This window comes from Brugia malayi (genome assembly GCF_000002995.4).
Source record: "Brugia malayi strain FR3 genome assembly, contig: Bm_v4_Chr4_scaffold_001, whole genome shotgun sequence".
Classification (NCBI taxonomy): domain Eukaryota; kingdom Metazoa; phylum Nematoda; class Chromadorea; order Rhabditida; family Onchocercidae; genus Brugia; species Brugia malayi.
The window spans coordinates 8,190,832-8,204,579 of NW_025062478.1; the positions used below are offsets into that span (position 1 = coordinate 8,190,832).

General features: G+C 31.3%; 1 protein-coding gene across 3 annotated transcripts; it reads left to right on the top strand.

Moving 5' to 3' along the window:
- Positions 1-3,077: 3,077 nt before the first annotated feature.
- Bma-unc-34 (Uncharacterized protein) lies at positions 3,078-13,127 on the top strand (the record flags this gene model as incomplete). Of its 3 annotated transcripts, XM_043082104.1 has the most annotated exons (10): positions 3,078-3,082; positions 6,141-6,303; positions 6,486-6,581; positions 6,708-6,810; positions 7,171-7,318; positions 11,322-11,578; positions 11,665-11,823; positions 12,206-12,289; positions 12,388-12,502; positions 12,941-13,127. In XM_043082104.1, the coding sequence occupies 10 exons, from the start codon at positions 3,078-3,080 to the stop codon at positions 13,125-13,127; spliced, it is 1,317 nt and encodes a 438-aa protein (XP_042938038.1). The 3 variants fall into 3 exon arrangements, with proteins under 3 accessions (XP_042938038.1, XP_042938039.1, XP_001901590.2); XM_043082105.1 differs by lacking the exon at positions 3,078-3,082 and having other exon boundaries at positions 6,163-6,303; XM_001901555.2 differs by lacking the exons at positions 3,078-3,082; positions 6,141-6,303; positions 6,486-6,581; positions 6,708-6,810; positions 7,171-7,318 and having other exon boundaries at positions 11,377-11,578.
- Between the last annotated feature and the right edge of the window lie 621 nt (positions 13,128-13,748).

The following is a 13,748-nucleotide window of genomic DNA, read 5'->3' on the forward strand; positions in this document are numbered from 1 at the left end:
GAAGTTGGCAAGGATAAATTATTATTAGTTGCAATGTTATAAAGGAAAAGAGCTAATGCTTCATTTCAAAATTATCGAGGTTTAGAAGTTATAAATTGCATTTCATGTGAACAACAAAATGCAGCACCATCGAAATTGGATGATTTATGCTATTACGGGTGCGGTCATTTCGTACTCACCCTTCTACTTCTTCGCAGTCGTCCCACCCATTCTTATCGTCTATCCATTTCATTCATTACTGCAAATTTAATAGTTATATATCTTTGAAGATAAAATTTCCTTCTTTTTTTGAAATTGTTCGTAAATACCTCTCGTAGGTATTTTAAGTTAATCTAAGTACTGTCCAATAATTGTTACCATTGTTATTGTTTCAGGTCATCACACCATTTACATCTCTCCGGTTTCGTTGTACTTCTAATGTTTCAAGCACCAACCTGTTTTCATCGAAATTTTTTTAAAATACAACTTCGAATTACCGTGCTTATTAATCACTTTCTCAAGATTCCTTTATTTAATTTTGCCTTTAGTTGCTTTCATTTATTCCTTTTCCACACAAACTTTGTTCAATCTGATGAAAGATTATATAGTCGAAAGAAGCTTTTTTGTTTTTCTTTTCTCTTCGATGTAGATAATATGTCAAATAAGCACTTTTGTGTTTTGAATTGTTCAAACATTTTATTATGGGCTGCAAGTTGACATAACTCGTCAAGTATCTAATAGCTCCATTTATCCACCATATTTCTTAAGAAAAATGAATTGTTTTTGCTTGAAAGAGATAACGAAGTTCTGAATGACTGCTAGCAAATGTAACTGGCAGTTTAATGAAGAAGTAATGAAGGAACCGATCGAATTCACTGAAACCGGTTTAATTTTAAATAAAATTAGTTGTAGTTTAATTTCCTTCAGGAATTTTACCAGTCGTTACGGAGCTGATATATCATGTCAAATCCTTCCCAGTATCAGGAAGAGCATTTATTGAGCTGCTGTTTCCCTAATTTTTCTTTCTGAGGTCTAGCTGAAATTGTTAAAATGCTTAAGAGAGTTTTTTAAGAGACAATGAAAAACTATACTGGTCGATCTCCTTCCAACTTTTTTTTTATTTTGCATCGTTTGATTTGCTCATCCTTAATTTCTCCTCCGAGAGATTTTGTCCACTCTTAATTTTCTTCGATTCGATCCATTAAGGTTTATGAAGTGGGGATTTTTATAAAGTTCAAAAAGGAATGTACTTTTATGTCTTACAGGATGTAGGAGATTGTTAGATACCATCAGAATGGTTTTTTTTTTTTTTTTTTCTTGGATCATATTTTATTATTGTAGAATTAGTTTCCTGTGCCAATTTGTCGGCCATTAGTGCTGAATAATTATTTGGTATAGATATTGTGGTATCAGCCGGATGACCTCACTTTCAACAGCATTCATTAGAACAGTACAAATGGAAGATTGTAATTATAGGATAGTTACGAGTGCTTCAAAATTAAGCCAATTAGGAATATTGTATCTTCTGGACATATGCCAATATGCTTACCCATTCAGTCGTTGCGTGTTTCACTGATACGAAATGTCGTGTCTATGTGTGCCATATATGAACGGTAGAAGTAATACTTGAATGCTATGTACTTAACAATATTTATATCTGAATTAGTTTAAGGCAACACTTATATGTAATTGCTTTCATTATGCTTGGCAGTAATTTTATTTGTTTAGATATAGAGATTTAGATATAAAATTTGTTTGTATTCTTATCTTGTTACAACATTTTTTTTAGAATGAAAGTAAAACTACAAAAAAAAATTTTAGATTGCTTATTCATTCCTTATTATTGCAACACTCTCCTCTGTACTATTCTGTGTTTCCATTTTATTTCGAAATTTCTTTTTTTAAAGTCTTAATTGCGAAGAACTAGGATAACTTTCTTCTAATTCAATTATGAGCGCTGTGGCTTTTTTGGGATCACCAAAATTTATTCTAATAGCCTGGATGGATGGACAAAAAAGTTGTTTTGTTTACGTTGATGATAATGTTTTTCTCGATGATAACTATCAGCTTAGATATGATCATCGTTTTTGCTTTTGTAAACCTCGTTATTTCAAAACATTTTTCATTTTTTAATTTTTTTTTTCTTTGATAACATTGTTATATTATATTACATAATGACAAGAAAGTAGCAGAAGGGAGATGATCACATGGACCGAACTGTAACTAAGTTTAGCCTTACAGTGCATACGAAAATTGTTGAAGATTTCATTTAGAGTGATAGTTGGGTTTATCGTACATATTGATAATTCAGCTTCAGAAAGTGATGTATTTTTGAAATTTTTTTTTTGTTACATTTAAGCCTCTTAATAGGGAAGGAATGATTTCTCTGTTGTTTGATAAGTGGAGGTTTACACTACTTCCTATTCATTTTGCTTACAATTTGTAATTTTTATGGTTCAGGCGTGTGACGTGCGTTCATTCTTGAAATGTGTATTTCGAAAATAGTTTCATACAAGTGTTTTTGTTAAATTTCAGGCGTCAGGCCTCTAAAGAGTGCTAATAGTTCAATTTATATTTGCTACTTTTGCTGTGCTTGTTAACAACGACACTGTACTGCTGTGGTGCTGGCAATACAGACATTGAGCGTCACTGCCGATAATATTGCTCTTATTGTTATTATTGTCATTAATTATGGATGTACTGATTTGACAGTCAGCGACAGCAGTAAGTGAATGCTTTTAGCTATAGTAGTAATAATAATGATAATAATAGTTATAATGGTATTCTGTCAGGTGACAACAACTGTATTCCTGTAGATATTGGTGACGATGGTGGAACTGATAATGGTTCGTTTTAAACAATTTTGAATCTATTTCTGTGAATAGGATTTGTACTCATTCTGCATCTGTTTTGGCATTTTGCTGATTCTTTTCAAAAAAGAGAAGAAGGTGAAAAAGTTAGAAAGAAGAAGGGAAAAGCTTATTCCGTCCTTTATTGTATATTTACTGATTTATTTAATTTATTCAAAATTTGCTTTACTTACTGCAATCACTGCGGGAATCGTTTACACAAATCGACAGTTTTCTAGAATTGGAATTATGGAGTAAGTTTACATATCTTTATTTTTAAAATATAAATTATGTGTTTCTAAAGAAGGCGAGTTTTTCTCTCAAACTTGATATTATTGACGTTCGAAATTTGCATAAAGAAAGATTCCAATTTTTGCTTGTGGAAGCAGTGTTTCTATGATTAAAGGTTTTCGAAAATTAGTTTTAAAATTTGAAATTCTTTATCCTTGCATGTTTTCAAATTTTCGTCTTTGTTTCTGTGGATAACTTTAACAGAGCTATAGTCCTGAACTTTTTTTTCTCACTTTGAAACATCTGCTGATAATAAAGGATGCTAACTTTTTTATGAAGTTGGATCAGGTCTACAAATATGGATATGTAAATTACGGGGTTTTCTACCGAAATTTAGTTTCATTATTCTATGCACTCACAAAATTATTATTGTAATTCCATTGATAAGTCTAAAATTTATGGGAAACAAACTTATTTTGCATCACTTGGACTTTCATAATTATTTAGCCAGTACAGGAGTCATATATCTCTCGTTTCTTTAAGTTTGAAACTGAAATACATACCAGTAATGCGTATTCACTTCCTAAGTCATTGTACATTTTTCCAACGAGTCAAAGAGATAGCATAGTTTGAAAATTAACTTATGAAAATGGTATACTGAATATCGAATTGTTATCAGCAGATAAATTTATTGATATCGGATTACTTAATAATGAGCAAAAAGGAATCAGAAATTATAGTCTACTGATCGGAAATTATTCGTTTTTTTGTCCTTTTTTTTGTTAGTTTGGAAATAAAGGAAATTAGAAGTTTAAAAATATTGAGAAATTTTCCGCATTTATAATTAAAAAAGCAGGTTTTCAAAATGGCAAGTTTTTAATGATCATATTATTTTATGATTTTCAAAAGTTGTGAGTTTTCTTTATCTTTTTTTTTTTAAAAAATAATCATAACCATAGATAAATATTCCGGTATTCCAGTTGTGGGGATTAAGCCAATATAAATGAATAATAATTCGAACTACTTTGGGTTGGTCACAGTTACAAAAATTTCTGTTTATGCAAATGCGAGAGGAAGAGTGACAGTTTTTCTGCATACTCATTATTTCATCCCCTATATGTGTTCCCCTATATTTGTATTGTTTATGTCCATCTGTCTATAATTTTCGCTCTTTCTTCCATATATTATCCTGAAGGTTTGCATAATTGCGATCATCGTTTTGCCATTTTTCATGGCCAAAGCGGTTCTTATCTTGCAAATGATAATATCACATCGATTATTTTCTTGGAAGATATTTGGATAACTCAATACCCTTGTTAATAAGAAGTAAATAAATGGGCATGTATACTTAAAGCTTATTTGGAAAATCCAGTCAATAATAGACGGATAAATGGTTATAAGTGGTTACAGTGTATAGTCATATTTGAACTGAAATGAATTAAATAAACTTGGCTGTCGAAACACTGATTCATGCTATAGGAAAAAAGTTTGCTTTCATTCTATTGTTTCTTTTACTGTGTTAAATACTTTATACGGTTTGTATTACTATTCCCATAAAAGTAAAGTGTGAATATGCGCAAACAGACTAGACGCAATTTGCAAGAGTAAATAAATTTAGCCGCGGTAAGTTGAGGAATTTCATATTCTGAATAATAGTTTACTTAAGACTTCGTGTTCTTTAACGTCTGGGCTGTCAATTTGTACATTTATATACATATGTAGAAGAAATGGATTATGCTTTAAATGCGGATACAATCCACGCAAATGAGTAGTTTGTGTAAAGATGAGGAGAAAATGTCATGGTCAAATTAAAAATTTTGTTGTCATTACAAATATAGCAGCGATGTATTGGACTATTGTCGGAAGTCTTTTCCGATGGACAAAGATTTTAAATTAGCAATCTGGAGTTCACCAAATATAGTTTATGAAATAAATGGTATTGTGTGGATCGGGAATTTTACATTTTATAAGATAATTTTAAAAGTATTAGAGGAAGAGTTGTTATATATCATTGAAGCAGAATAATGCGTAAAATAATGAAAATTTTTTGCAAAAATTTTTGTCGTGGGAAAATGTTCGAAAAATCATCCTTTGTGGGGACTGAAAGTAAGGGCATCGTGTATTCTATTATTTAAATTTGTCCTTAAGAAAGGGCAAATATAATTACGCTGCTTTTTTCTCTTTCTTTTCTTTTTTGTCTGAAGGACATTTCCTATATTGAAAATGATATCGAAATGTGATACGAAGGGACAGAGAGAAAACGATTTTTAGAAAATCGAATTTATTCTCTCAGTTAATCTTCCCATTTCTTTTTGTTGCACCTCTTTTGTTTCAGTTAATTCCTGGAGGTAGTGGAGCTCATACCTGAGACGACATTACATTGAGGTTCGAATGACTAGAAGTTAGCTTATACTTTGTTAGCACAGAAGTGATTAGTTGAGCTTATGTTGAGGGAATATGTACCAGTCGATATTAATAACACGCATTAACATATACTATTTCACAAGATATATTCGAAATGTTAAGTCTTGGAGAAGTTTTGTTTGTATATAACGCATCTCTGATATGATAAGCAATTAATGATTCGCAAATTAAAATCATTTGACAGAAAAGGATTATTAGAATTAGAGATTATATATATAAACTAATATCTCAAATCTTTATTTGTGATGTATCTTAAACTTTCTCATTCTTTGTTGCTTAAGGGGAAGCCATTCATTTTAGATGTCCGTGAATATCTGTTTGTTAGAGTATATTTGCTTTATGCTGTTATTGTTGTCATTGTTGATAAATGCAAGTTACTGATGAAGGACGAAGGAACTTAAAATATGAGACGAAATAAGTAGGCCTGCAAATACTAAATCCTCTTCTTTCAATTTCTTCTACTACTCGTGATTTTTGTCTTTTATTATATGATATAAATGAAAAAAGATAAACTGATTAAAAAAAAATGTTTTCCGACTCCAAATTACTCTAGTGTAATTCTAGTTGATTCGTGGCGTATTTATTAGTAATTAAAATTATTATAATTTGATATCATAGTACTATTACTTACATATAGTTAGATGGAAATTTTTTCAGAGAGTCGACAGTGGCAGTGGCAATGGCAGATGTAATGATGTACGATGATACTACGAAGCAATGGCTTTCACCTGATGGATCTAGTGAAGCAGCCCGATCACAAGTCCGAATATTACATAATGTTCATACTAACGCATTTCGTATTGTCGCTACTCGCCTGCAGGTCAGGTTTTCTTTTTTCCATTCCTTGTGTAGTGTTAGGCTATGCAAATTCTTTTCTATAAATTTTACTAATTGCTGTTACTGGTAATTGTGATTTTTCACAGTAAACTGTGAGGAACTTGAATATTGCAGCAGCCTGCTGTGGTACGTATTACTATAATTGAAGTTATTTGAATGATTTAGGATGGACATTGGATTCTTAATTGCAATGTTTACGAGAGACTGAGGTACAAACCAGCAACTCCAACATTTCATCAGTGGAGAGATGAAAAAAGAAAAGTAATTTATTTCGTTTCAAAAATCATCCTTGTGTATTGTTTTATTGTTATCTTATTAACAAGTGGTGGCAATTAATGCTCAAGTTATTTCAGCAGTAATTTAGAAACAAAATAATATTCGTTCCAGGTTTATGGCCTAAGCTTCATGAAGGAAGAAGATGCTCGTCTTTTCGTGAAAGTTATGACACAGGCGCTGTCAATATTAACATCGAGTAGTGATTATCAGAATGGTAAGATTTTGAAAAAATATTCGGTAATACCAGTTGCTGGTTGTCGTTGAATTTATGCAACTTCACAAATTCATTTTATTCGAAACGTTTCTGAATACAGCGGTATTCCCAGAGTTTCTGTTTTATTTTCAAAAAAACCCAATAAGTTTAGTGTTTGCCCTCTATACCAAACTTCTTGTAAGCCGACTGCTAATTCTTGAAAGCATTCTTTTCTTATCGGTACTGATTATCCTATTTTATCATAGCACGCTTATACGATTCTTTTTGATTCCATTATAGCATTTGTTATTTTGTGTTTCATAACAGTGAATTACAGATATATTGAATTTTTGTGAAATTTTCAGTACTTACCTGTTTCAGGCAGTGATTTGGGTTTTTCGAATACTATTTATCAAGAGCCGCATCATTTACACCATAATGCATACAGTTCACCATCATTTCGGGGTGCTGATGAGGAAAGTTTATGTTCTGGTGGTGGTTCACAGGCACAAAATACGAACAACTTCCGGTTAATTTTTTTTTTAAACTTAAAATGAATCTGAAGCAGAATTAGAAAAGGAACTTATCAAACTCTGAAAGGATGTCTTCTGAAAATATTAGCTTTTTTATGTAGTAATGAATTTTGACTTGAATTCAGATCTGTATCGTGATATCTTGATTACCAGAATGGTTAATTTTTGATGGGAATTTGAATGGTATCAGTGGCGTTTTATTTGAAATTGATCAAATTTAATAAGATTTTGTTTATTTGGAACGATTCTGACCTTTATTACTCATTATCTTTCTTTTTTTGTTATTTTATCTATTAGTTGGCGATACCATTGAATTCAAAATTCAATGGAATGTATAATCCAGAATTGATAATGTGAAATTTATGTTGAATTATCTCAAATTTGATTTACGCAGTCAAGGTCCAAAATTCTCAGAATTGATAAACTGAATCAAGATCAATATTCAATTCCATTTATCGTTGTAGTTTTTGTCACAAAGTTAATTTTTAAGATGTAAATGGAAGGAACACATCTGACATCATAAGCTTTATTGTACACACCATAAGGATTGTTAGGAAAGAGGGAAGCATGTAGAGTAGGCAGAGTGAATTATTTTGGGTTTGACGATGACTAAATTTAATCATTTTCCGAAAGCTATAAAATTAAAGCTTAAAATTGACAAATATTGAGAGGTGCATTGTGCTGTTATTACTGTATAACACTATGAAGGCATACTCTATTATAGAGGAAGAAAAAGGAGGAATTATTTGTGTTGTAGAGCTTTCAAGGACATGGCTTCAATTATGCCACTGCACTTCAAAAGATTTTCAGTTTCTTAAAGAGGAGAAAAAAACTTTTTTTTGTTCAAAAATTTTGTTGAAATAAAGGGCATAACACTGATGTAATGCTTTGCTATATTCCCAAACCGTCGAAATCTTGAAATTTTATCTCTTTCTGAAAGTCGATTGTATCAGAAAAAGCAGAGCTCATGCATTTTTTTTTTTTTTTTTTGTGCTATTAAGCAAGAAAATCCTTTTCATATCTCTTTTTCCCTTAAAAAAGACTAGAAAAAAAGGTATAAAAAAGTCTAACAATAATTAAAAATTAGTAAAACAATTCAGATAGGAAAATGTGGCTTTTTATGACAAGATGACAAGACTTATGGTAGAAGGACTTTAGTTTTACTTTCGTAGAATTTCCAAAAACAAAAGAGGGCCAATTAAAAAATGTAGTTAAAAAGTGGTGTTATTTCTTTAAGTATGCAAGCGAGAGCAGTGAAGGGAGTTTAGAAAGAATAATAGGAAGTGGTGTAATTATTAGTAGAGCTTATAATGAATTGAACAAATATAATTAGAGTGAGGAAGAGCGTATGATCAAGCTAAGAAACATTACACTTTTCGATGATTTTCTTAATCGTCAAGTTCTATTGGCTAGCAGATACAAGTTTGATCAGATTGGGATGAATAAATTTAAAATTATCCTTTATTTAAGGATAATTTTTAGGTTTTGGCATCCCGTTTCCCAAAGTACCAATCATAGCATTTAGATTGTTTAAAAAAGTATTTTTATCTCTTTGTATATTCCTATGATGTTCATGCCTTTATTTTAAAAAAACTTAAAAGCAATCTTGTTTACGTCTTTATTAAAATTTATTTGAAGTTATTCGAAAGCAGTAAATATTAGTAAAGCGTTGCTTATTGAAGAATGGGAATTTTTTGTTGAACAGAATCATGTTGCTTCATCATTACACTCATTCTGTGATATTTTTATGCTTACTAAAAATGAATTCATGCTTTAAAAAATGAACTTCATTAGTTTTTTGCTTCTCGAGATCCTTTTTTCTTCACCTTTTTTTTTAAAAAATGTTGGAAATGAGCAATGCTGTCTTGGAAAGAAGGGAGGAATCTCTCTCCAATTTCTTTTTTATTGATAAAAATCCTGCTTTCAATTTAAACAGTATCAGTAATCTTTTTGTACTTATACATCAAAGATAGAGATTATTTGCAAACAGGCTAGCTTAGATTAACTGTATCATAAAGAGTAAGATTCAGTAATCCACTCTATCCTCACTGATGATCAATAATGAGTAACAAAATCCTAAAATTGTAGTTTATCTTGAATCGACACGTGAATTATGCATTAGAAGATTTGATAATATTCGCGCAGTACTTGTATAAATATAGTTGTTTTCTTGCAATCTTTTTTGGTATTTGTACTGCTGCCTCTTTCTCGTCTGTTATTTTGAGAAAAAATGCTGTAATAGTTGTCAATAGGATTCTGTTGACAAGATATCCTGTTGATCGAACAGGGCATTGTAAGCAGGACATGTAGGTACCAAAGGCTTCATTTAGTCTTATTAGATTTTGAACTTGAATAATCAAATCGGAAAATGACTCACAGAAAATCAAAATAAATTTTTCATTATTTTAGTATTTTAAGTTCCTAGGCAATTTTTCTCAATTCAAATAAGCTTAATTCATCTTTGATGCTGCTAAATAGCTTTTGTACATGAAATTTTGAGATTAGGATATCAAATAAATGCATATCAATGAGAAATTACCTGAAACTACAAAAATCACTTCAAGAAGTTGGTTATTTTGTTCATTACTTGACCGAACTGATAGCACATAGTCGTCACAGTCGTTGACTTAGAAACATAAATAAAAGTAAACATTAAACACGGTAAAAGCAGAAAACATAAGACAGTTAATTACTTCAAATTTTTATAATTTTGATATTAATATCAACCTAGAAAAGAGAGAACTAGCAGGCCACACTAAAAAGGTTTTATATTTTTGAGAGAACTAGGCTGAACAAAAACTAACAATGCATCTAGCTGAACTAAGTTGTTCAGGCAGTAATTTTTAACAAAGGTAACTTTTTTTCAATTCCTTTTCTGCCAATTTTGTTTTTTGCTACATTCTGGATTTCAATCTCACTTTCATTATAAGCTGGAATAATTACTGAGATGTTTAGACATGTTCGACAAAGGATATTCCATTAATGCTTTTGTAATTTACGCAGCATTTAAAGGGTATTTGAGCCGAATTTGTTTTGATTCTTGATTCTTCTGTAATAATTTTCAGTTTTATCTGTTATTTAGCTCCAAATAAGTAAGATATAAAGACTCCATGTTTCTTCTGATCCTTTGAAATTTCTCCTTCTTCATTTTCTTTATTCTTCCTATCGACTTAGAATTTATGGATTCTTTCTGATTGATAACAAATTTGGTAATTAAGCATTAGTTGAAGATTGTTTTTCACACAGAGCGTGAAGCCATAATAAATTACGTTGTTATATTGCGTTATTATAAGTTTTTTTTCCCAATTTTTGGAATTTCTATGATTGTTTTTACTGAAATATAAAATTGTCAGAATGTTTTTATGTTACACGAAGGCACTTTAAATTTCTCATGTATTTGTGTAATCTAGACATATTTAGTTAGTTAACATAACATGCATTCTATGTCGATTATAAGATAAGTAATTTAAAATTTGAGCACTAGGGAATTAGGTAGAAATAGGGAGAAGGCAAAAAAGGACATTCTTTTTCTACCTTCGAATTATTCTGTTTTCCACTTAATGATCTTGTTATATTATGCATTCGTTTTATTTTCTCGACATCTTTGTGGTAGCGAGAGATAATTTATATTAGTATATATTTGCTTTCATGTCCACTATTTCACTTTAATCGAAAAATGGCCAGCTGCTTGTGTTGATAAGCTATTTTGTTGTTCATAGAAGTTATTGCTTTTCCTGTGTAAATTTTATACATTTCAGGCTTTCGGTGAGATAAGAAGGAGCAGGTGTTAGCTTAATAAGGGTTTCCTGGTTAAATTGGTCTACATTTTTAGTGACTGCTTTGTTGTGAAAATTATCTAGTTATGTTCATAACGAATAAAGCTAGGAGAGGGAGATTATCATCAAAATTGATGGTTTATTGCTTCACAGAAAGATTCATTTGAACTGAAATTAATAAGCTGAAAAGAGGTACTATTCGAATTGACTGTGTTAATTGTAGAAAATCGTCACAGTCGGTGCAAAGTTCAACTAGTGGTACTGGAGCTACAACAACAATGGTAGTATATAATGTACAGCGGCGTGCTTCACAAGGTTCATCGAGTTCCTCCAATGGTTCCTCACTACCTCCAGCCATTTATGCGACAACTTCTGCTAATAACGGATCTGCCAGTAGTTCTGTTCGACCTGTCCCAGCTACATTTATTGCAAGCAACTATAATTCCACACCATCACTTTCCATTAGTTCTACAAATGTTGGTAAGTTCATTTTCCTGAGTTTTATAGTTTATGATTTTTGTGTCTTGAGCTGACGTTATCCATTTCCAATTTCTTTTTTCTTATAGCAACAGTTTCATCAAATGCACCACCAGCACCGCCACCGCCGCCACCTTTATCTTCCCTGTCATTGAGTAAAGGATGTGGCAGTTCTATTGCAGATCAGCTGAAAAAAGTACAACTTCGGAAAGTTAGTGCACCACCGTCAACGAATTCAGCAGCTTCTGGTACTTTATTGTTTTATGTTCAAAATTTTAATTCGAAATTTCAGCAGTCCTTACTACCCATTTTATTATGTATAAGGATCAGTTCTTCCATACTGCAGCTTAAGTTCAACTTACCTCTACAGGTTGTCCATACCTTGCTTTGCAGTTTTTTTTAATCGCATTCTGCCATTTGAAATTTTTGCTGTGTTGAAGAACAACTTAAAAATATGAAGCTTCTTTTTAATAGTTTATAAATATGGCTGTAAATTTCCTCATAAATTTGTTCTCATTATATTTGTTTTAGAGAGTTTCCTCTCGATTCTTTTGTATTTTTTGAATATTATTTCATTTAAAAAAAAAATCTTTTTTTTTTTTTTTTTGCGGCATCGAGTAGACTTTTCAGGTGGCAGTAATTTGTTATCGGAATTGGAAGCAACTCTTAGCAAACGCAAAAATCAATGTGATAACAGTGATTCTCGCTCTATCGGTTCGTGTTTTCACGTAAGCGTAAAAAAAAGCAGTGCATTTCATGATTTTATGGAAAAGTGGGACAGAATACCCTATCCTATAATGGACTCATTTTAGGAAGTGATACGGCATCTTCAACAAATGCTGTCGGCAATGGCACCTTACGTCGCCCCTGGGAGAAGCAAGTTAATGGCAGTGCAAATATTACTGATTCTCCAAAAATTAATCGCAAGTAAGCAATCATTATTATATAACCATATATTTTAAGTGTAGAAGAGAACAGAAATGGGAAATCAGTTGTTGGAAATATATTTTGATCTTAATATTTTAATGTTCCGCATCTTAACTTTATAGAATGTTCAAAAAATCCAGCTTGGTTGAATATTTAGAAAAGCTAACCTTAATGACTGGAATGTCTTTATCAAAGTAGCATGTCGTTGTTATTGAAAAGGATGCTAGCACTGAGTATAGTCTCGCAAGCTGTTTTAAACTGCATTATTTCCTGTTTTTAATCCCAGTTTTGCAAGTAAGCATAACGTTTTTTCAAACACTGTCACATTTTCTTTCAAATGACAAATGATTTATTGAATGACTTTTCGTTAATTGCGTAGCATATTGCAATATGTTCGCATCTTTCATCACAAGCATGGTTCATTTAACTGACTTGCAGATTGCCAAGCTCGAACTCGTTGAATCAAGAGGAATCACGAACTGCAGGGCATGGTGCCGCTGTAACACCGGAAGCTTTGGAGAAGTGGAAGGAAGAGATTTTATGTGAACTAAAACAAGAAATAAGCAAAACAAAAAATGAAATTATCGAGGCATTACGCTCCGAATTTTGTTTGCAGAGAAGGTAGAAAGTGCTGCTTTTTTTTCTCTCTCTCCATGTTTGTGTTAAAATAGAATTTTGATGACGACATATTTTGATATTTTGTTTACTTATATTTGCACTGCAGTGTATTTGTTCATTCAATGTTGTCATTATTTTCTTCTTTCAGATCTATTTATGTTGCTTGTTGCATTCTAATTTTTTTCCATTTTTTATTTTCAATTGTTTAAATGCTGAAGTCATGAGAGAAATGTTGGCTAGGTAATGTATCCCTTCAAAATTTTCACTGCTCTCTAGAATGTATTCCAGGTAGCTATATGTATAAAATCTGCGCAAGTGATGAAGGAATTGTCGTTAATGAGAGTAATGAAAATAATGAGTGAAGTTTGCCTCTATCTGATCGTATTTAATTTATGAACTTTTTCTTTCCATGAATTTAGCACTAAGAAGTGGAAACGTTCTTCATATCACTTTGATTTTTACTGCTAAACCTCTTTTTCGATCAAAAATTTGCTGATATTTCTATTTCTTGTGCACATTGTGGATTAAATCTAGTTCATGGTAAGATCATCTTTTGAATAAATGCGAAGAATTTAAGCTCATTGTTATTGTTTTCACTGCCAGTTCACATTTCCTCTATCGTATTCTT